The sequence below is a fragment of the Mauremys reevesii genome, linkage group 16 (genome assembly GCF_016161935.1).
Source record: "Mauremys reevesii isolate NIE-2019 linkage group 16, ASM1616193v1, whole genome shotgun sequence".
In the NCBI taxonomy this organism is placed as follows: domain Eukaryota; kingdom Metazoa; phylum Chordata; order Testudines; family Geoemydidae; genus Mauremys; species Mauremys reevesii.
In genome coordinates this window covers 2,921,184-2,944,863 of record NC_052638.1, presented here as the reverse complement: position 1 = coordinate 2,944,863, position 23,680 = coordinate 2,921,184, and the positions used below count along the sequence as shown (strand labels likewise).

General features: G+C 48.4%; 1 protein-coding gene across 2 annotated transcripts; it reads left to right on the top strand.

The window, feature by feature from the left end:
* The first annotated feature begins 704 nt into the window (after positions 1-704).
* LOC120384705 (short-chain dehydrogenase srdF-like) lies at positions 705-10,517 on the top strand. 2 transcript variants are annotated; one of them, XM_039503691.1, is made up of 6 exons: positions 705-842; positions 976-1,027; positions 4,444-4,631; positions 6,459-6,617; positions 7,742-7,852; positions 10,327-10,517. In XM_039503691.1, the coding sequence occupies exons 3-6, from the start codon at positions 4,557-4,559 to the stop codon at positions 10,438-10,440; spliced, it is 459 nt and encodes a 152-aa protein (XP_039359625.1). In that variant the 5' UTR covers positions 705-842; positions 976-1,027; positions 4,444-4,556; the 3' UTR covers positions 10,441-10,517. The 2 variants fall into 2 exon arrangements, with proteins under 2 accessions (XP_039359625.1, XP_039359626.1); XM_039503692.1 differs by lacking the exon at positions 976-1,027 and having other exon boundaries at positions 769-904.
* The last annotated feature ends 13,163 nt before the right edge of the window (positions 10,518-23,680 follow it).

Genomic DNA, 23,680 nt, shown 5'->3' with positions numbered 1-23,680 from the left:
AGTGACGATGAAAGAGTTCAATATCAGGAGTGTTCTGGTGACTGGATCCAATCGAGGAATCGGCCTGGGACTCGTGAAGCGATTTCTAGAGCTACCAAATCCACCAGAATGGATCTTTGCTACCACAAGGGAGCTGGCTGGATCCCAAAGCAAGGTGAGGATGAAATCTGGTCTTTACAGGAAGGTTGAGCAGCAGATGGCTCAGAAACAGCCTGAGAATTGGGTTTCCCAGCAGTGCAGGCTGCAAAGACAGGATCAGATAAGGAGCGGGTTCCCTTTAAAAGCATTTGAGAGGCTCAAATGGGAAACTCAGAGCTCACAGTAAAACTCAAATGCTAGTGTGTCTCAGCAATAGAGAGGCAAGATGCTACCAATATTTTAACAAGGGGCTTGTTATAAAATGTTCCACTGTGGCCTGTGATAAACTCCATGCCCTAGATGTATCCAGAGAGGGCTGACTCTGTCAGAGACAGTACAGAGAAATCACCCTGGCCCCCTACATTTCTACATTTGTTTGCCAGAAGCTGTGAATGAGCACCAGGGGATGAATCACTTGATGATTCCCTGTTCTGCTGATTCCCTCTGGGGCACATGGCACTGGCCACTGTCGGAAGATAGGATACTGGGCTAGATGGACCTTTGGTCGGACCCAGTAGGGCCATTCTTATGTCGTGGAATTGTAACCACCAGGGCTTTTGTGACATCCCACCATCACTGCAGAAGGCTGCAGAGAATCCTCTCTGAGGCACTTGGTTCACTCATCCACATACCACTTGTTGTGGGACAGCGGGGTTCTGGGAATTGGCTTTTCCCAGCTCAGTCACCAGCACCTTCCTTGAGGGGTACACCCAACCCCAGGCACTGCACAGCATTCCCTATTGCAGATCCCAGACCTGCAGCTGAGGTCAGAGCCGTCCTAGACCCTGATTACCTTCCAGGATTTTTCTAACCAAATGAAAATGTTTCTCTTCCCAGGGGGTCGTAGAGCTGGCATTGAAGCATCCAAACCTGGTGGTGCTGCAGCTGGGTATGTAGCCATCTCTGCATCTACTCATTCAGACAGGGGTGGGCTTGGGAGGAAGAGGAGGGGCCTAATTCTCCATGGCTGGCACAATGTGGTGTCACACTTGTTTGGTTGTGAAGCACTAACAGTTCAGAGTGGAGCATGTCACACCCACTTTGCCCCCCTGTAATGGCTGACCGCTAATAGAGTTACTCTTAACTGAAGTGGAAGAGACCCATGATTTTAGTGCTGAAGGTACAAACCCAGTGCGGGTCCTATGCCTTCTCCACTAAGTCTCCATTATGGGTGCCCAAGGGACTGATATTTCCTCTCCTACCAAATCTTGCAATGCCCCCATGGCACCCATGGCATGCGTCCCTGTGCAACTGCTGCACATTGTTTGCAGTTTCCTAGCCTGAAAATTCTAATAACCTCTCCCTGCATGCAGAGCCAGCAGCCATTTTGTTCTCAGAGGTTCAGCAGCTTGTTACCGAGGAGAGAGACACACTGTGCTCTCTCATGGGAACTTTGATTCCTTCTTATGGGTTTCCAGGATCTAAAATAAAAGCCACATTAGATTGAAAGCTGTGGGTTTCTATTTGGATCCAGAAAAAGCATAATGATGATGCTTGTGTTTGTGGTGCGCTTGCTGCTTGACTGAAATATACCGTGTGCTCTGTTTGTTTGGGGGACCGTGTGCTGACCACGTGTGTGCTGAGCCTAGTGGCCTACTAGGCAAGGCTGAGAGCTTCTTAACGAGGCTGTGATCCCTAAGCCTCCCTAGAGGTTTTAGCACCTGTAGACGAGCGCTTCGTTGCTCGCGGTACAAATTCACTGGAGACCACTCTGGCACACACCAGTGCCCTTTTATTTCCCAGTCTTTTCCCACACCCACGTCTATACAGCTATGTACAATTCAATACCAGTCAGGTAGCCCCTTGGGGAACAGCTTGCTCTTACAGCAGCTGGGAATAACAGGCCCTCATTCCTCACTTTCCTGTTCCCCTTCCTGCCAGCTTTAGAGGCCTTCCTCTCAGCAGGCTCACAGGTGATTGCTCTTGGGATCCTTTAATGAGCCACACCCTGCCAGCTCCAGCCAGTTCCCCTTGATGGGAGCTCTGCTAGCAGGTTCTGAGCTAACAGGGGCTGGTTCAGTGTCTCTTAAGCCAGCACCCTGTTACAGCACCCATCAACCCTTAACTAGGGGGCGAGGCTACTCAGGGAGACCAGGGCTTTAAAAAGCCTGCTTCTAAGCAACCAGAGGAGCTAGTGAACAGGAGCATTAACAGGGGAGTTTTGCGAGGGAGTTCTCCAGGGGGAGCATCAGAAGGGGCTAGAATTCAACATTCTTTAAACTTAAAAGCCAAAAGCACCCCCTGGAGATAAACAAAACAACAACGAAGGAACCAGCTGCAGGAGTAAGAAGACAATGCAGGCAGAAGTCCAGCAACAAAGTTTATTGCACCCAGTGCAGCATGTATGATTACCTGCCCTAAAGGCAAGTGGCATGTGTGCAGTCGGTGCAAGGAGCTCCTGGCCCTCAGAGAATGTGTACAGGCTTTGGAGACCAGAGTGGCTGAACTGGAGGAGCTGAGGGAGACAGAGAGGTGCACAGATGAGACTTTCAAGGACACAGTAGAACAGTCCCACCCCCGGTCTGACAGCCTCTGTGCTGTTGAGGAGGATGAAAGTCCCAGGGAAGGAGAACATCCAACTGGAGCAGACGGAAATGATCCCATTGTTAGGACCAGAGGATGGTGTGGTATCCTCTCACACTGAGGATACCTCTCCGGGGGAGAGAACTCCAGCTATTAGAAAGACACAGGTATTAGGAATGGACAATTTGATCATTAGAAACATAGATAGCTGGGTTTGCGATGACCAGGAGAACCGCATGGTGACTTGCCTGCCTGGTGCGAAGGTTGCGGATCTGTCAAGACATCTAGATAGACTTATTTGTAGTGCTGGGGAGGAGCCGGTGGTCATGGTACATGTAGGTACCAATGACATAGGGAAGGACAGGAGAGAGGTCCTGGAGGCCAAATTTAGGCTGCTAGTTAAGAGATTGAAGTCCAGGACTTCCATAGTCGCATTCTTTGAGATGCTCCCAGTTCCACACACAGAGCCAGATGGACAGGCAGAACTGCAGAGTCTCAATGTGTGGATGAGATGATGGTGTAGGGAGGAGGGGGTTAGATTTATTAGGAACTGGGGAAACTTTTGGGAAAGGAGGAGCCTATACAAGAAGGATGGGCTCCACCTAAACCAAAATGGAACCAGACTGCTGGCACTTAACATTAAAAAGATTGTAGAGCAGTTTTTAATCTAAGGGCTGGGGAAAAGCCGGCAGGTGCGGGGGAGCACGTGATTCAGACATCCCTTAGGGGAGGATCTATTAATAGAGAATCTCTATGTCCAGGTAGACACAGGAGGATGGAAAATGATAAAATACCGGCAGGGTCTGATCAGAAACAGTCAAATAAAAAGGTTGCCCATTCAATTACATTGTGTAATGGCAGACAGCTAAAAGAGTACAAGCTTTTAAAGTACTTATGTACCAATGCTAAAAGTCTAAATAATAAAATGGGTGAACTAGAGTACCTTGTATTAAATGAGGATATTGATATAATAGGCATGTAGGGGTCCCTTGCTCTCCTGCTCAGAGGGAGGCCACTCCAGCTGGCCCCAGTCTGGTCCGGACCAGAGTCTACAGGGTAGCTGGGAGCCCACAACAGGGCTGGGTGATCAACTGTCACTACCAGGCTTCGGCCTGGGCTGGGGTAGCTCAAGTAGTCCACAAACAACCAGTCTTTAAAGGCAGGCCCTGGCAGCCAGCGAGCAAACAGCTAATGTGATGCCAATTTTTAAAAAGGGCTCCAGAGGTCATCCTGGCAATTACAGGCCTGTAAGCCTGACTTCAGTACCAGGCAAACTGGTTGAAACTATAATAAAGAACAATATTGTCAGACCTATAGATGAACATAATTTGTTGAAGAATCAACATGGTTTTAGTAAAGGGAAATCATGCCTCACCAATCTATTAGAATACTTTGAGGGGGTCAACAAGCATGTGGACCAAGGGGATCCAGTGGATATAGTGTACTTAGATTTTCAGAAAGCCTTTGACAGGGTTCCTCACCAAAGATTCTTACGTAAAGTAAGCTTCCATGGGATAAGAGGGAAGGTGCTCTCCTGGATTCAGTTCAAAGAGATTAAGCAATTTAAAAAAAATTTTTCAAAGGATTTCCTCCTGCTCCTGGAATCAGAGGCAGTGTGGGAGAGTTCCCAGAGGGGCTTGAGGGAGATAGAAGCAAGTGAGCGAGGCTGCTTTCATTGGTCAACTGAAGACAGGGTCAACAGCTGAATGGGCTGGTAGAGCTGATAGACAGGGCAGAGCTGCTATAGGAAGGATGTTTCTGAATCCCCTGTGCTGTCTGTAGATGTCACAGATCCAAACAGCATAAAGGCAGCTGCGCAGAGAGTGGAGGAGCATGTGCAAGGACATGGACTGAATCTCCTGATAAACAACGCTGGCATTGCACGGGTGACCACCATGGAGAATGAGAACGTTGAGACCATGGCAATTGTATACCTAACTAACACAGTTGGGCCCCTGATGGTGAGCCAGGTAAGAACGCACCTAACAGCCAGGAAACTCCTTCGACACTGAGCCAAGACTGCCCTGGAACGAGCTGAGACGCTTGGCTAGGGCAAATTTTTTACTCATTTTTTCAAAAACAAGGGGTGATCTGCATTTTCAGACTCAAGGGAGACTCTCTAACATCCCCTAACACTGGCCACCAGCAGGATTTGAACCTTGAGCACCAAAGCGCAGTTTTCTACCACTTGGGCTAATGAAATAGCTCCACTAGCTGGTCGCAGTAGTAGGTTGTTATCCCCTGGTGCTTCAGTCAGTATAATCACATGTTCTCTTCTGTTTCAAAGGCTGTACCAGAGGGCCATGTAGCCATAAGGGTGAGGGCCTGGTTGTGCCCCGCCAAGGAGCCCCTTCCCCATGATGGTGGGGGAGGGATAGCTCAGTGGTTTGAGCATTGGCCTGCTAAACCAGGGTTGTGAACTCAATCCTTGAGGGGGTCTGTAACGGGGTGCATCCGGGGCTCAACCCTCTGAGGGGAGGAGGGGAGCCACACCGGCCCGCTGGTATCACGTAGGCTCTGCCCTGTCCCTTTAAGGCTAGACAACAGAGTTAGAGTCTACTGGGGCTCCAGCCTTTGGCTGCAAGGCGGAGCAGGAAACAGTACAGGGGAGCTCAGGCCTCTTGCAGCAGGCTGAGCAGTAAACAGTACAAGGGAGCTCAGGCCTCTTGTAGCAGGGCTGAGCAGTAAGGTGAGGGGGATAACTGCCACCCGTAAGTGGGGTGGCAGGGGGGACACAGGCCCACCCACTCCACTGTGTCCTGGCCCGGGGCCCTAGGCAGCGGTCGTTACCGCTGACGGTCAGTGGGGATCCTGACCGCAACACACTGACATGGGTATTGTCTGGTCAGCAGCCTGACTGAGGTCGGCTGCCCCCGGGCCACTTCCAATATCCCCCTCGGGGCCTACCTGTTCCACAGCGTCCGGTCCCGGGAAGTCCCACTGCATGGGTTCCTCACAGCCCGGGCTGTGGGGTAGATCTGGTAGTTCCTCGGGGAAGTCCGGCCAATTCTGCTCCGGAGGTTCCTCGGGGTAACAGCACGGCAGCAGGGAAGATCCTGGTGGCTCCTCTTCGTATGTGGCGCGGGGAAGCTCCGGCAGGTCTTCCCAGTAGCGAGCGAGGGGTATCTCCGGCCAGTCCGGGCAACTGCCCTGGACTCCAACGGATCCCCTGTCAGGAACTCCCTCAGGCAGGTCTGCTCCCCGCGGTGGCTGGGCGCCGACTGAGCTGGAAGGACCGGCTTTTATACTTCCGGGTCGCCGCCTGACCCTCTGAGGGGCGGGCCCTTCCGGTGTCCAGGGCTCAACCCTCCCCGGGGAGGAGGGGAGCCACACCGGCCCGCTACAGGGTCATTTAGGGATCTGAGGCAAAAATCTGTCAGGGATGGTATTTGGTCCTGCTATGAAGGCAGGGGACTGGACGCGATGACCTTTCAAGGTCCCTTCCAGTTCTATGAGATAGGTATATCTCCATATTAAAAATGCTCCTACCCAGAGGCTGGGCACAGGTCCAGACCATGTGCTCTAGGAGCACAAGGATTGTGCAGGGCTAGTGCCTGCAACAGGGATCACCTCTCAGAAGGAGCAGAGCAGGCTCCCTTCAGGGAGAGCACACTCTGACCCATAGGAGAGTTTCCCAGTCATCATATTCCCAAGAACTATGGGATGCACCAACCTGCCTGAATCAGACTCCACCTTCAGAGCCTCCCTCTCCCTGACCCTTAACATCACTGATGGGCTCCTTCCCTGGTACAGCAGTGTCACCCCTGTCGTAACACAGTCATCGGTATCTCCCTCAGGAGTTCCTGCCATTGCTGAAGAAGGCTGCCCAGCAGAGCACCCAGACAGGGCTGAGCTGCAGCAAGGCCGCCATTCTCAACATGTCCAGCATAGCTGCTTCCATAGAAGTAGTTCCACAGTGGGAATTATGGAAAATACCCAGCTACCGCTGCAGCAAGGTACCATACAGGACCCCTCTCACTCCCTTCCAGCATAACTAGCTCCTACCTTGTATCAACACAGGTGCCTCCTCTGCTGTTCCTTCTAAACACCTCGGACTCCCCCACCAGCTTCCATGCAGATCTCCTGTCCCCTTAGCCCCCTCCTACCTGGCTTCTTGCTACAGATTTAAGGCAACAGTGCATGTGTCCCTGCATCTCCCCCTTTATAGTCAACCTTTAGCCAGTATTACTCTTTAACAACAAACCAGAGATCTGGACGTATTACCAGCTTCCAAGCTCATCCAGCTTTGGTCGCCACTGGGCAGTGAGGAAGATTGTGTTCAGCGGGATCCTCTCTCAGACTGCCGGGAATGTTATTGCTACAAGGGTAGCAGAAATTCAGCTGGGTTTGGAACCAGCTGCTGGTGCCATCTGTTCCTTGTGTACTGAACCCCTCGATGAGTCTCAGCTGTGTAGGATCTCAAGGTGCAGATACAGCCAATGCCAACAGCTGGGCTTAGCCAAGGATTTTCCTCCTTTCGTTTTATCAGGATTGGGTCTCCTGGTTTCAGCTTGGCTGAGCATTCCAGGCTATAAAAGGATAAAACCAGAGATTTCTGGGATTTGGTATCTCACAGCCTTGTACCCTTTACTCAGAGGCAGGAAAGATTGAAGATTTATTGTGAGGTGGGCAGTTTGCTTTTGATCTGTTGCTAGAGTTGCCAGCCCTCCAGGATGGGCCTGGAGTCTCCTGGAATCAGCATCAATCTTCCAGTGACTATTGAAAGCAATCCAGGAGATTTGAATGGGATATTTTAAGAAAATGACATCATGTAATGTTGGGGAAAAAAATCTCCCGGAATAGCTTCAGTCAGGGTTGTAACCTTATCTGTCACCCCAAGCAGCTGAGCTGGGTTTGTCCATTGAGTGAAGTGGGAGCTGCCCTTTAGTTCAGCAGTACTGCTTATGTGTGAAGCTCCGTACATTCCGCCCAGTGCTATTTATCTCCTCTCCTGTCAGCCCAGATGACTCCCCATCCACCCTTGCATATCAGTACTGTGGGATCAGGGGTCATGTCCTGTAGGGAAGATGCCCCTCTGTCCTGTGCTCTTATCTCTGCTCATGGAGTGTCCCACCCACAGGCTGCTCTGAACATGGTCACCAGGTGCCAGTCCTTGGAGTACAAAGACTATGGGATTCTCTGCACTTCTATCCACCCTGGCCAGGTGAAAACCAGAATGGGAACAGAAAAGGTAGGGGTCATAACACGTTTATAATCCCTTGGTTAGGGTGACTGGCCACTTCCATCCACAGTACATCAGGGAGGCCTTACGGTCTTGGTTCTGCCACAGATTCATTTGTACACCCAGATCGCAACTACGTTAAACTGGAGGGAAAATTGGAATACGTATCAATACTATAAGGGTAAACCATTCCAGGGATGTTGTAATTATCCCCAAAACAAACATTACGAACCCAGGAAATAAAAATTATGGTTAAACTTAAAGTTACTATAACCATAACCGTATCTCCAGTTTAACGTGGCTTTTGTTTGGGAATTCTGTTTGGTTTGTTAAATTACTAGAATTTTCATATATAAACAGAGACCCAGAGAAAGTCACCCTGTGATGAGATTTCTATGATTAGAAGATATGTAGCCACCTGAAATCTTCTCGTAATTTTACCTCTGATGGCCAGATTCACCAGTACACTCTGCCTGCTTTACCCACTTGGGAGCAGCACAAAGCAGACAAAGCATACTGGCCTGTTTCCCCCAGCTCCTGACCGCTGTGTTCCCCTGCAAAGCCCAGTCTCCTCCTCTCTCCTCTAGACAACACAGCACAGTGTGCAAGAGCCAGGGGGTTGGCCACAAGAGCCCAGATCCTCAGAGGTATTTGGGCACCTAACTCCCACTGATTTCTAGAGCTGCAATGTCCTGGCTAAAGTCCAATGTGCGGGGGAAGTACATTCAGCTGAGCTAAACTCCCCCTGCCATTTAATCTGGATACAGTCGGCCTGATTTGCCACTGCCCTGCACCTTGCACATTTGTACCAGTGCAAAGTGGGCATTGATAACTACCACATCAGAACGCTAACATTGTACCACTCTTTGCCCAGGTGTGACCGAGTCTTCTTACTGGACGCAGTTAAGCATTGCCATGTGCCACGCCAGAAGTGATCCATAAATAGCGTATACAAAATTAGTCATACTGCTTTACTGCAAAGGCCTTTAATGCTTTGGGATGATTCTATGCGACTGATCCAAACCCCACTGAAGCCAATGGAAAGACTCCCATTGACAGCTATGGGGGTTTGATAAGACTATAAATGCACAAGTGTGAGGAACATCAACTCTCATTTTAGTACATTATTATTTATTCGTGTATTTTGGTAGCACAGAGCCCACAGTCCCATTGTGGTAGGCGTTATACAAATATCTGCAAAGACAACTTAGCCTGAAGACCCTACTGAAGCTAAGAGGATGATATGTTGAGGGAGGAGACTTGGTCCTGAATACACCCACTGCTAGGAACATAGTAACTGTAATGAGTTCCCCCCGGGGTGCTACCTGGAATTGGGGTACCACTGAGCCTCTGACCCACCAGCCTGGGCTCCCTCTCACACTGTGCTGCTGTGACAAGTTGCAAAGCCCTCCAGCCTGCACTTTCACCAGCATTCACACAGGTAGGGACACACCCAGCTGCAGTCACAGGCAGGGTCTCTAACCACCAGCTTCCCAGCCTAGGCCCCGGAGCAGTACATCCTGCCCTGGTCAAATCTGGCCACTATATGGGTTTAACAGCCGGTCCGCCTCTCTCTCAATGTGAAGAGGACCATGCACACTGGTGGAAAGCAAGCTGAGATTTTCCCCAGACACCTTAGTCAAATGCACACTGGTTTGGATTAAACAGAAAACAAGTTTATTAACTACAAAACAATAGATTTAAAGTGATTATAAGTGATAGCAAACAGCTCAAAGCAGATTACCTAGTAAATAAACAAAACTGAGCTTAATATACAGTACTAGAAAGGTAGGATATGAATTAGCAAATTCTCACCCTGCATGATAAACAGGTTGGCAGATTCCTAAGGCACAAGCTGCCTTGGCTTTGCAGCTTGGGTTTCCCAAGTTTTCATACGCAGGCTAGAAATCCCTCAAGCCTGGGAACCATCATTTCCTCCCTGTTCAGTCTTTGTTCCTCAGGTGTTCCCAGGTGTCTTGTCAGGAGAGTGAGGTACCATCATGATCTCACTTCCCCCTTTTATATCTGCTTCCCACTTGCTGGAAAGCTCTTTTGCTGTGATCTGGGTCAAACAGTTCCCATTGTGTCGTGCTATCTCTGAGAGGTTTCTTTTGTTCACAGTTCCTGGGGTAATCCTTGTGCTTGTGTGCATTTCCTCAGTAAGCCATTAACATTGTTTGGCCTTTTTACTATTGCAGCTGAAACGTTGCTTGTGGGTGTTTTCAACCTCACAACATGTTTCAGCAACATGTACACAGCCAAACTTTGTAACTTCACATACGACGATAGCACATACACTCCAACGAGATATTAACATCTAGCAGATCAAGACTTAGAACAATAAGAATCACAAAGCATACTTAGTATAAAACATATCCTGATTACATGACAGTGGTGAATATTGGGGTGCCAGGGTGTCACAGTAACAATGGCCTGAAAGATGCAGTTTTGCCCTACCTAACAGCATCACTTTAACCCTACAGGCCCCACAGACCGTGGAGGAAACCACTCAAGCAATCCTGAAGATGCTTTCCACGTTCTCTGAGAAGGAGAATGGTTCCTTCGTGGGCTGGGATGGAAAAATCTATCCCTGGTGAGACATGAGCTTGCCAGGTGTGATTAGATCATAGAGGTGCCTGCAATGTTACCTGTACCTGACACCCCAATAAACAACCTGAGCTGAATTACAACCCATTTCTGGAGCCTTTCTCCTCTGCTGCTCCCTGATGCAGGTGGGAGATCCATTCAACACTGCTATGCTGTTACTGAGCCATCTAGAGACTGAACATTCAGGTACCTCAGTGGGCACAGCTGGTTCTAGAGGTGGGCAAGAAGGGCAGTTGCCCTCGGTACTAACTTCCAGGGGGCACAAAACTGCCTTTTTATTTTTTGGCTCCCCTCCAACTGGCTGGCTTTGTGTGCGTGTGTGCGTGTGTGCGTGTGTGTGTGTGCACGCGCTTACGTGCTCGCTTGGTTTCTCGAGAGTAGGTGGGGCCAAAAACTTTGGAAACATTTTCTGCCCTGGCTGGCAAAACAGCTAGGGCCACTCCTAACCTTGGGCCCAGAGGTGGAAAACATGAATTGCAGGCCCGTCATTGTGGATGACACATGCGTGCCAGACCATGTGAATGTTTCTGTGTGATGGCCCCGCTCTGCACAATGAACCACGGACATGTCACAAACAATTAGGCAGAGAGAATGTTTGTCAAGTCTGTATTTTGCTGAGAAACCAGAGATCCCAGTCCCACTGCATCAGTGCTGGGATGATTCACTGCAAACCATGGAGAGCTGCATGGGTTGCTCTTCTAGCAAGGATCTGGGAGTTCTAGCCAATCACTTTTGTTTGCTGGCTTGAGTAGGAAATGTGTGCAAGCTCATGGTCAAGTTTCTTCTATGGCCATTGGGGCATGTGGTGAGAGGATTCCCATTTCAGCCATCCTTAACTGAGAGGAGTTGACATTAAACTGGGAGGAGTCGACATTAAACTGGGAGGAGTCGTAGATACGCTAGAGGGTAGGGATAGCATACAGAGGTACCTAGACAAATTAGAGGATTGGCCCAAAAGAAATCTAATGAGGTTCAACAAGGTCAAGTGCAGAGTCCTGCACTTAGGACAGAAGAATCCCATGCACTGCTACAGGCTAGGGACCGAATGGCTAGGCAGCAGTTCTGCAGAAAAGAACCTAGGGATTACACTGGACGAGAAGCTGGATATGAGTCACAAGAACATAAGAACATAAGAACGGCCATACCGGGTCAGACCAAAGGTCCATCCAGCCCAGTATTCTGTCTACCAACAGTGGCCAATGCCAGATGCCCCAGAGGGAGTGAACCTAACAGGTAATGATCAAATGATCTCTCTCCTGCCATCCATCTCCATCCTCTGACAAACAGAGGCGAGGGACACCATTCCTTACCCAGCCTGGCTAATAGCCATTTATGGACTTCACCACCATGAATTTATCCAGTTCTCTTTTAAACGCTGTTATAGTCCTAGCCTTCACAACCTCCTCAGGCAAGGAGTTCCACAAGTTGACTGTGCGCTGCGTGAAGAAGAACTTCCTTTTATTTATTTTAAACCTGCTGCCCATTAATTTCATTTGGTGACCCCTAGTTCTTGTATTATGGGAATAAGTAAATAACTTTTCCTTATCCACTTTCTCCGCATCACTCATGATTTTAAATACCTCTATCATATCCCCCCTTAGTCTCCTCTTTTCCAAGCTGAAGAATCCTAGCCTCTTTAATCTCCCCTCATATGGGACCTGTTCCAAACCCCTAATCATTTTAGTTGCCCTTCCCTGAACCTTTTCTAGTGCCAGTATATCTGTTTTGAGATGAGGAGACCACATCTGTACGCAGTATTCGAGATGTGGGCGTACTATTGATTTATATAAGGGCAATAAGATATTCTCCTTCTTATTCTCTATCCCCTTTTTAATGATTCCTAACATCCTGTTTGCTTTTTTGACCACCTCTGCACGATTTCCCTTTACAGAAACCATGTTGACTGTTGCTCAACAGTTTGTTTTTCTATGTGTCTAACAATTTTATTCTTAACTATTGTTTCAACTAATTTGCCCAGTACCGACGTTAGACTTACCAGTCTGTAATTGCCGGGATCACCTCTAGAGCCCTTTTTAAATATTGGTGTTACATTAGCTAACTTCCAGTTATTGGGTACCGAAGCCAATTTAAAGGACAGGTTACAAACCTTAGTTAATAGTTCCGCAACTTCACATTAGAGTTCTTTCAGAACTCTTGGGTGAATGCCATCTGGTCCCGGTGACTTGTTAAAGTTGAGTTTATCAATTAATTCCAAAACCTCCTCTAGTTACACTTCAATATGTGACAGTTCCTCAGATTTGTCACCTACAAAAGCCGGCTCAGGTTTGGGAATCTCCCTAACATCCTCCGCCGTGAAGACTGAAGCAAAGAATCCATTTAGATTCTCCGCAGTGTCTTTATCATCTTTAAGCGCTCCTTTTGCATCTCGATCGTCAAGGGGCCCCACTGGTTGTTTAGCTGGCTTCCTGCTTCTGATGTACTTAAAAAACATTTTGTTATTACCTTTGGAGTTTTTGGCTAGCCGTTCTTCAAACTCCTCTTTGGTTTTTCTTATTACATTCTTGCACTTAATTTGGCAGTGTTTATTCTCCTCTCTATTTGCCTCAATAGGATTTCACTTCCACTTTTTAAAGGAAGTCTTTTTATCTCTCACTGCTTCTTTTACATGGTTGTTAAGCCATAGTGGTTCTTTTTTAGTTCTTTTACTGTGTTTCTTAATTTGGGGAATACATTTAAGTTGGGCCTTTATTATGGTGTCTTTAAAAAGCGCCCATGCAGCTTGCAGGGATTTCACTTTAGTCACTGTACTTTTTAACTTCTGTTTAACTAACCCCCTCATTTGTGCATAGTTCCGCCTTTTGAAATCAAATGCCACAGTGTTGGGCTCTTGAGATGTTCGTCCCACCACAGGGATGTTGAATGCTATTGTATTATGGTCACTATTTCCAAGCCGTCCTGTTATTACCTCTTGGACCAGCTCCTGCGCTCCACTCAGGATTAAATCTAGAGTTGCCTCTCCCCTTGTGGGTTCCCGTACCAGCTGCTCCATGAAGCAGTCATTTAAAGTATTGAGAAATTTTATCTCTGCATTTCATCCTGAAGTGAAATGTTCCCAGTCAATATGGGGATAATTGAAATCCCCCACTATTATTGAGTTCTTAATTTTGTTAACCTCTCTAATTTCCCTTAGTATTTCATCATCACTATCACTGTCCTGGTCAGGTGGTCAATAATAGATCCCTAATGTTATATTTTTATTAGAGCATGAAATTTCTATCCATAGAGATTCTATGGAACATGTGGATTCACTTAAGATTTTTACTTCATTTGATTCTACATTTTCTTTCACATATAGTGCCACTCCCCCCCCCCCCCCCGCACGACCTGTTCTGTCCTTCCGATATATTTTGTACCCCGGAATGATTGTGTCCACCATGTCATAGGTCTTCTCCCCCACTTGGAGCTGTTGGGTTCCAAGATGGGGACCTGCATGGACTCCTCTAAACTAAAATCCTAGTTTAGATCTGGTTCTCGCTGCCACCAGTCAGTTTTCTAAGTGTCTGACACACTGCCTGTCCCCCCAAAAACTTCCCCTGGGAACACAGATTCAAACCCCTTGAATCTCACCAGAGAGAGAGAAACAGCCAGTTCCCCTCCCCCCCTTCCCTCTCTCCAGCCTGCTCCGGAGAGATACACACCGAGTCAAATCCTTGGCTCAGCACAAAGAGGGACTCACCTCCCACTCCCCTTCCCTTGAAAATGCAAACAAGAGAAGAATCAATCAAGTTATAAAAAGAAAAAATTGTATTAAAGAAAGAAAAAAAAGTACACTCTCTCTGTATTACCAGGATGCAAAAATACAGGGTCTAACTTATAAAAACTGGAGAGACTTCTCCCTCCCTCCTCCTCAGCATAATCAGTAACAGCAACAGAAATAAAGAATTTCCTTCAGCAAACACACAATTGCAAATGTAGAAATCAAATTATAAGACTAATTCGCCTTTCTAATACTCACTATACTGGATAGTAGGAAATACTCCAGGAGAACTTGGAGACATGTCTGGCCTCTCTTAGATCCAAAGAGAGCACACAGAGCAAACAAGGAACACAGACAAAGGCTTCCCTCCACAGAGATTTGAAATTATCCTGTCCCTTGATTGGTCCTCTGGTCAGGTGTTTCTCAGGTTACTGAGCTTGTTAAGCCTTTCCAGGTAAAAGAGACCTTAACCCGGATCTGTTTATTTATGACAGTCCCATTGATTGCTCTCAGTCCACCAGGTTTCTGTGATGCCTATTATATCAATATCCTCCTTTATCACAAGGCACTCTAGTTCACCCATCTTATTATTTAGACTTCTAGCATTTGTGTACAAGCACTTTAAAAACTTGTCCCTGTTTATTTGTCTGTTCTTTTCTGATGTGTCAGATTGTTTTTTATGTGAATGTTTATCATCTGATCTGGCCCTTACATTATCCTCTTCCATCCTCTGCTCCTGATTGTAACCTGGAGATTCTCTATCATTAGACTCTCCCCTAAGAGAAGTCTCTGTCCGATCCACATGCTCCTCTGCAGCAATCGTCTTTCCCCCATCTCTTAGTTTAAAAACTGCTCTACAACCTTTTTAATGTTTAGTGCCAGCAGTCTGGTTCCACTTTGGTTTAGGTGGAGCCCATCTCTCCTGTATAGGCTCCCCCCATCCCAAAAGTTTCCCCAGTTCCTAATGAACGTAAACCCCTCCTCTCTACACCATCGTCTCATCCACGCATTGAGACTCTGAAGCTCTGCCTGCCTACCTGGCCCTGCGCGTGGAACTGGGAGCATTTCTAAGAATGCCACCATAGAGGTCCTGGATTTCAGTCTCTTCCCTAGCAGCCTAAATTTGGCCTCCAGAACATCTCTCCTACCCTTCCCTATGTCATTGGTACCTACATGTACCACGACCACCGCCTCCTCCCCAACACTACACAGAAGTCTGTCTAGATACCTCGAGAGATCCACAACCTTCGCACCAGGCAGGCAAGTCACCATACAGTTCTCCCGATCATTACAAACCCACCTATCTATGTTTCTAATAATCGAATCACCCATTACTAACACCTGCCTTTTCCTAGTAACTGGAGTTCCCTTCTCCAGAGAGGTAACCTCAGTGCAAGAGACAACCCCAGCACCATCTGGAAGGAGGGTCCCAACTATGGGAAGGTTTCCCTCTGCTCCCGTTGACTGCTCTGCTTCCCTGGGCCCTTCATCCTCCTCAACAGCGCACGGGCTGTCTGACCGGAGGTGGGACAATTCTACAGTGTCCCGGAAAGCCTCATCAACATACCTCTCTGCCTCCCTTAGCTCCTCCAGTTCTGCCACCCTGGCCTCCAAAGCCTGTACATTGTCTCTGAGGGCCAGGAGCTCCTTGCACCGACTGCACACGTACACCACCCGCCCACAGGGCAGGTAATCATACATGCTGCACTCAGCGCAATAAACTGGATAGCCCCCACTCTGCAGCTGGGCTTCTGCCTGCATTGTCTCCTAGTTAATGAAAGGGTTGTTTAAAGCACAAAGTTTTTAATGTCGTTTGGTTTACAGGTTTTAAGGGGAATAAAGGGAAACAGATAGGACCATCAAGGGATCCCCGCTCCCTTCCCTCTCCCCTTCCAAACTCCTTTTCGAAACTCCCTGTTAGCAGCCCCTGGTCACAAAGCTCCCTGGTCGCTTGTGCACTACTTTATAAAGCCCAGGCCTCTGTGAATGCCCCGCCCACTCATGAAGGCTCAGCCAATTACCAGAGGCTTCTAGCTTTCAGACCTTCCTTTGAAGCTCACAGCTTCAAACTGCCAGCCCACAGCACACGGTCCTTCAAACAACCAAACAGACTGACAAACAAAAGCTCAGCACACAGCAAGTAACCCCCAAACACAAACAAACACACACTACAGACAGTCACTTACCCCAAGGGTGCTGTATTTGCTCCTCCTTCACCTGGAGAACTCCCTTGCGAAACTCCCTGTTAGCAGCCCCTGTTTGCAAAGCAATGTTTCGTAATGTTTCCTTGTTGCCAGGAAGGCTAAGAGCATTTGGGGCGGTATAAGTAGGGGCATTGCCAGAAGATCAAGGGACGTGGTCATTCCCCCCTATTCGACATTGGTGAGGCCTCATCTGGAGTATTGTGTTCAGTTTTGGGCTCCACACCACAAGAAGGATGTGGAAAAATTGGAAAGAGTCCAGTGGAGGGCAACAAAAATGTTTAGGGGGCTGGAGCACATGACTTATGAGGAGAGGCTGAGGGAACTGGGCTTATTTAGTCTGCAGAAGAGAAGAATGAGGGGGGATTTGATAGCTGCTTTCAAATACCTGAAAGGGGGTTCCAAAGAGGATGGATCTAGACAGTTCTCAGTGGTAGCAGATGACAGAACAAGGAGTAATGGTCTCAAGTTGCAGTGGGGGAGCTTTAGGTTGGATATTAGGAAAAACTTTTTCACTCAGAGAGTGGTGAAGCACTGGAATGGGTTACCTAGGGAGGTGGTGGAATCTCCTTCCTTAGAGGTTTTTAAGGTCAGGCTTGACAAAGCCCTGGCTGGGATGATTTAGTTGGGGATTGGTCCTGCTTTGAGCAGGGGGTTGGACTACATGACCTCCCTTCCAACTCTGATATTCTATGATTCTATGATCCTGCTGATCCCCATTCCACTCTGAGTTCAAGTGGAGATAAGTGCTCCTGTTGAGCAAAACCTAACAAACAGCATCTAATAGACTGAAACTCAGCAGCAAGATACAGACCACATCCTCAGGCCAACCTACTCAGCGCTAACAATGCCCCAAAAGTCCTGTCCCAGTGTGCATTGGGCTCAGGGTAGACCTGGACTGATTCTCAGGTGGACACTAAATGGAACAGGATTTTTTGGTTCCCATTCTCCACCTGCCTCTTGTTACTTTGCCCTTTTCAAAAATGCAGCAGCAATCTCGTTGGGTGGCTGGTAGCAGCCAGTCTCAGGCTGTGCTTTCATTAGCTCTTTGGCATCTTGATTACAAAAGCTTACATGGAACACTTTTATCATAAAGCCTGAGATTTGAATAATAGCTCAAAGCTATTGCTGAGGATGCTCAACTCCTAGAGCTTATACAGGGTAAACTTATAAATTGTCCACCCTCTATAACAGTGATAGAGAGATATGAACAGCTGTTTGCTCCCCCCAGGTATTAATCACTTACTCTGGGTTTATCAATAAACAATGGTATAAAAAGTAGGATTTAAGTGGTTCCAACTAATAACAGACCAAACAAAGTAAGTTACCAAGCAAAATATAATAAAACACGCAAGTCTAAGCCTAATACATTAAGAAACTGAATACAGGTAAATCTCACCCTCAGAGATGTTCCATTAAGCTTCTTTCACAGACTAGACTCCTTCCTAGTCTGGGCCCAATTCTTTCCCCTGGTAAAGTCCTTGTTAGTTCCACCAGGCATCTTAGGTGAAAAGCAGGGGCTTTTTCATGACTGGGCCCCCCCTTTGTCCTGCTCCACCCCCTTTTATAGCTTTGGCACAAGGCAGAAATCCTGTGTCTCTCTGGGTCCCCACCCCTCCTTCTAAATAGAAAAGCACCAGGCTTGAGATGGAGTCCAGTATCATGTGACATTGTCATATGTCACGGTAAGACTTCTTTCTTCATTACCCTTGGGCTGGCAGACACGTATAGAAGAAAGCTTGCAGCTAAATAAACCATTTACAACCATTTGTCCTAGTCAATGGGCACTATCGAGATTCTAAACCACCATAAATGGCCAACACTTTGCATAATTACAATAGGACCTCAGGGTCATACTTCATATTTCTAGCTTCAGATACAAGGATGATACATTCATACACATAGGATGACCAAACTCAGTAGATTATAAGCTTTGTAATGATCAGGGCTGCCTGTGGTGGGGGGAGGGGCAAGTGGGGAAATTTGCCCCAGGCCCCGGGCCCTGCAGGGGCCCCCACGAGACTATAGTATTCTATAATATTGCAACTATTTTATGGAAGGGGCCCCTGAAATTGCTTTGCCCCAGGCCCTCTGAATCCTCTGGGCAGCCCTGGTAATGATACCTCACAAGAGACCTTTTGTATAAAGCATATTCCAATCAGATTCACACTCATAAGCATATTTCCATAAAACATTATAGAGTGCAACGTCACACCAGGCCTCTGATACAAAGGATTATGACTCAGGCTCTCCTCCTACTACACTCACCAGCAAGAGCCAGCACAACTGGCAGCCATCTCAAACTCACATCCACAAACACTTACCCTGACACTAGCACAGCAACGTGTCCTCTCTGCTCTCCCACTCTTCTCTGGGTGGCTCCCAAGCAAATCAGGTTGCTGATGTGGTCTCCCAGCCACTTAAAGCTCCAACAGGCTCATCCAGGTATTCTGTGTGCAGGAAGTCAGAGCTAGGGAAGAAAGAGCAGAGTTCCCAGAGACTATTATACAGCACAGCCCTCCCCTCAAGTCACCAACGGCTCTCGACAGGGGGATGGGACACTAGGCACCATGTACCAGCATTCAGCTCAGGGGCAAAGGCCCCGAACCAGGCTCACTTACCACCCCACACAGAGCAGTGCAGGGCCGCAGGTTCTGAGTGCCTGAACCAGCCCCATCAACTCCAGGGGCTTCCTTCACACTGCCTGCTCCTCTCTACCAACTCCTTGGCCTGGACATGAACCTAACGCCCAGAGAGCCCAAGAGGCTGACTCTACTGCCCCCAGCAGCTGAAGAGCTGCAGTGCCGGGCTCACATCTGGGGGCGCAGGTCTCACCCAGCACATGGAACTCTGCTTCCTTTGGCAAGGCAACGTCAGGGGAACCTGAGGGAGAGGAGTCTCAGGCTTTCACCTTGGACAGGTGAGCACAGGGCACAGAGCTCCAGGTGCACCACACAGCTCACAGTCACTGGGGAAGCGCTGCCGAACCAGGGCTCCATTTCAGAGCAAACTATAACACTGCAACAGGACTTCGAGCTCAGATCAGGCTCTGTGCAGCAAAAGCATAGCAGGCCAGCTAGGATTAATACTGCTCGGCGCAGGGGGAGGATCAGTAGCTGCTCTCCTACAACAGGAATAAGCTCCTTCACCAAGACACCAAACAGTACCCTGGCCAGGACTGTGAGAGCATCTCTAGAGAGGAGAAAGTGCAGTACTGCCAATTCCTGCAATTATAGTGCACATTTCCCAATATTTGGTGTCTTTCTTAAAGCCACACCTCCTGAAATGCTGTAATGATGTGAGAATCTCAGCTTGCTTTTTGAAGAGCTTCTAGTCTCCATGTTGCAGAGAAAAGCTTGAAAACATCACCGTTAAAGGCTCCGAAACCAAACACAAATAAACAAAGCCTGAAATATGGTAGTAAAATATCCCATGATTTTCTAGCCAATCTCATGATTTTGGGGGACCTGATTCATGATATGTGAACCTTTGGGGTTGACAGTTATGGCAGTTGACTCAGCTATGTGCCCATGTGTGGCTCGGTCCACCTGGAGGATGGCACAAGCATCCAGAGTTTTGCTGCTACTCCTGCCCTGCATGATTACAAGGGTTCTCTGACTTCCCACCTCCAGCTATACATTGGTTTCTCCCCCTGTGCCTCACTCCCTAGCTTGGCCCTGCCTTGCACCAAGGAGATGAAAAAGGATGAAAACCCCCTAATGAGTCTTTAAAAATCAACTTCACCTGATCTTCTAAAATGCCTTAATCATTATCATATGATTATTGTATGGTGTCAGGACAGGGCAGAGTTAAAGTTGTTTGGTGCCTTAATTGTGCACCAAATTCTTACTTTACCATGTGCGGATTTCTTCTGTGAAACACCTTAACGCTCAGTTTCCTTTGTTTGTAATTCTTGGTTTTGGATAACCTCAGCACCCCTGCACTATTTTCGACCCTTACATTAATGATACATACTCTCAACCTTAACTCCAGTTTAACTCAGGCTTTCTTAACTTAGAATAGTTATAAGGAGCTGCTAAAGTTCCCCGGAAGAGGCACATTGGCATTGGGTCACAGCAATCTGTGTCTGTCAGGCAGAGGGGCCACATGGGTGGGCAAGGAAGCTGAGCCTCCATGTAAAGGAGAAAGCGAGAGGCCCAGAGAAGGGGCTGGAGCCGGTCAAGGCAAAGGGCTGGAACGGAAGGTACTGAACGCAGGCCGTGCCTGCTGCAGGCCCCTAGTTTCTGCTGGCATGTTGCATGATGGTAACCTGGCTGCCATAACCCTGGAGACAGATTCAAATGGCAGCTGGGTCCTGCCCAGATGGGCTCAGCCTCCGCCCACAGAGGAGGCAGCAGAGCAGCTGCGGGGAGGGGAGCAGGGAAGCATCTCCCCTGGAGGAGGCTGGTGCCCCACAGGCTGGGAATTGGGCCTAGGCCAAGCACTGGAGCACCCACCATGGTGTCTTGCCCTCACAGGAACCCACGGGGGCTTAGCTACATTGTGCCCTGTCATAAATATACAGCTACTGGTAGCATAAAATCCCTCCTTACCTTACTCAGATACTATGGTGATGGGGCCACATTAGTACCACAGGTAGAGTGGGAACTTCTCTGTACCACTAACATCCCTTCCCTGGGTTTTGGCCCCTTCTTTTCACTTATGGCCCTCACATCTTCCTCTTTTCTGAATGTAACCCTGGCTCAGAGGGCTTGGGGGTATTTCTTCTGAGTCCCCTGCGTTCTCTCTTCAACACCACCTCCCACCACCATCACCACCACCTCCACCCACAGAGGGATTCCTGTTTTACAGGTTCATCTAATGACTTCCAGATCCTTCATTAATTTATCAGCATTTTCTGATCTTAATCACCCTGCCTCTGTGACTCCCTGCTCCAGGGACACAAGCTGGGAGAAGCTCCTCTCTGCACAACTCACATTCCACACTAAGGACTGGTCTACACTACGCGTTTAAACCGAATTTAGCAGCGTTAAATCGATTTAACCCTGCACCCGTCCACACAATGAGGCCCTTTATATTGATATAAAGGGTTCTTTAAACCGATTTCTGTACTGCTCCCTGACGAGAGGAATAGCGCTAAAATCGGTATTGTCATGTCAGTTTAGGGTTAGTGTGGCCACAAATCGATGGTATTGGCCTCCAGGCAGTATCTCACAGTGCACCATTGTGACTGTTCTGGAAAGCAATCTGAACTCGGATGCACTGGCCAGGTAGACAGGAAAAGCCCCGCGAACTTTTGAATTTCATTTCCTGTTTGCCCAGCGTGGAGCTCTGATCAGCACGGGTGGCGATGCAGTCCCAAATCCAAAGAGAGCTCCAGCATGGACCGTACGGGAGATACTGGATCTGATCGCTGTATGGGGAGACAAATCTGTTCTATCAGAGTTCCGTTACAGAAGACGAAATGACAAAGCATTTGAAAAAAATCTCCAGGCTATGATAGACAGAGGCCACAGCAGGGACTCAGCACAGTGCTGCATGAGAAGCGTAACGGAAAGCCAAAGAATCAAATGGATGCTCATGGAGGGAGGGACGGGGTACAGAGGACTCCAGCTATCCCACAGTCCCCGCAGTCTCCGAAAAGCATTTGCATTCTTGGCTGAGCTCCCAATGGCTGAAGGGTCAAAAACATTTTCCTGGGTGTTTCAGAGTGTATATTGTCAATTTACACCCTTCCCCCCCCCCCCCCCCGCTCCCAAAGAAAAGGGGAAAAAATAGTTTCTCGCCTTTTTGCAATGTCACCCTATGTCTACTGCATGCTGCTGGTAGACGGGGTGCTGCAGCGCTGAACACCAGCATCCCCTTCCTGGTGGCGGATGGCACAATATGGCTGCTATTCATTGTCATCATCAGCCCATGAGTGCTCCTGACTGGCCTTGGTGAGGTCAGCCGGGGGCGCCTGAGTAAAAATAGGAATGACTCCCGGTCATTCCCGGCAGATGGTACAAAAGGATTGGTAACCATTCTCATCATAGCAACTGGAGGCTGAGCTCCATCAGCCCCCACGCCCTCCTTTCATGTCTAAAGAAAAGATTCTGTACTGCCTGGACTATCATAGCAGCGGGAGGCTGCCTCCCCCTCATTTTATCTCACTAAAAGTCAGTGTTTCTTATTCCTGCATTCTTTATTACTTCATCACACAAGTGGGGGGACACTGCCACAGTAGCCCAGGAGGGTTGGGGGAGGAGGGAAGCAACGGGTGGGGTTGTTGCAGGGGCACCCCCTAGAATGGCATGCAGCTCATCATTTCTGCAGGATCTCTGGGGCTCTGACATGGAGCGGCTGTGCTCTCTGGTTCTCTAGTACACTTGCCCCATATTCTAGGCAGGACTGACTCTATTTTTAGACAAAACATAAAGAAGGGAATGACCCAGGAGGTCATTCCCATTTTTGTCCATGTGCCCCCGGCCAACCTCAGTAAGGCCAGCCAAGAGCACCATGACAGCAGCAGATGGTACAAAAGGACTGATAACCATCATCGCCAATTTCCAAATGCAAACGGTGCAAAATGACTGATAACCATCATCTCATTGCCAATTTACAATGGCAGATGGTGCAATAGGAATGGTAATCATCTCTGTTACCTTGCAAAGGCAAATGAATGCTGCTGTGTAGCACTGCAGTACCACCTCTGTCAGCAGCATCCAGTACACATACGGTGACAGTGACAAAAGGCAAAACAGGCTCCATGGTTGCCATGCTATGACATCTGCCAGGGCAATCCAGGTGAAAAAGGGCGCGAAATGATTGTCTGCCGTTGCTTTCACGGAGGAAGGATTGACTGACGACATTTACCCAGAATCACCCGCGACACTGTTTTTGCCCCATCATGCATTGGGATTTCAACCCAGAATTCCAATGGGTGGGGGAGACTGCGGGAACTATGAGATAGCAATGGGATAGCTACCCACAGTGCAACACTCTGGAAATCGACGCTAGCCTCGGTACATGGACGCACACCACCGAATTAATGTGCTTAGTGTGGCCGCGTGCACTCAACTTTATACAATCTGTTTTAAAAAACCGGTTTCTGTAAAATCGGACTAATCCCGTAGTTTAGACATACCCTAATACTGTGCAGTTAAGAGCTCCGCCTGGGAGCCCACCTCCTGTATGAAACCCAGGGGAGTGGCAGCCCCTCCTCCCCCGCTCTATCTAACAGGCGCACTTGCGGCTGGGTCAGGGCCGCGTGGTCTGGTGTCCAGGCAACAGAAGGGACCTGGGGCCTGGCTCAGAGGTGTGAATGGCCTGTCTGTGCCCAGCACAGGAGGACACTGCTGCGCTCATGGC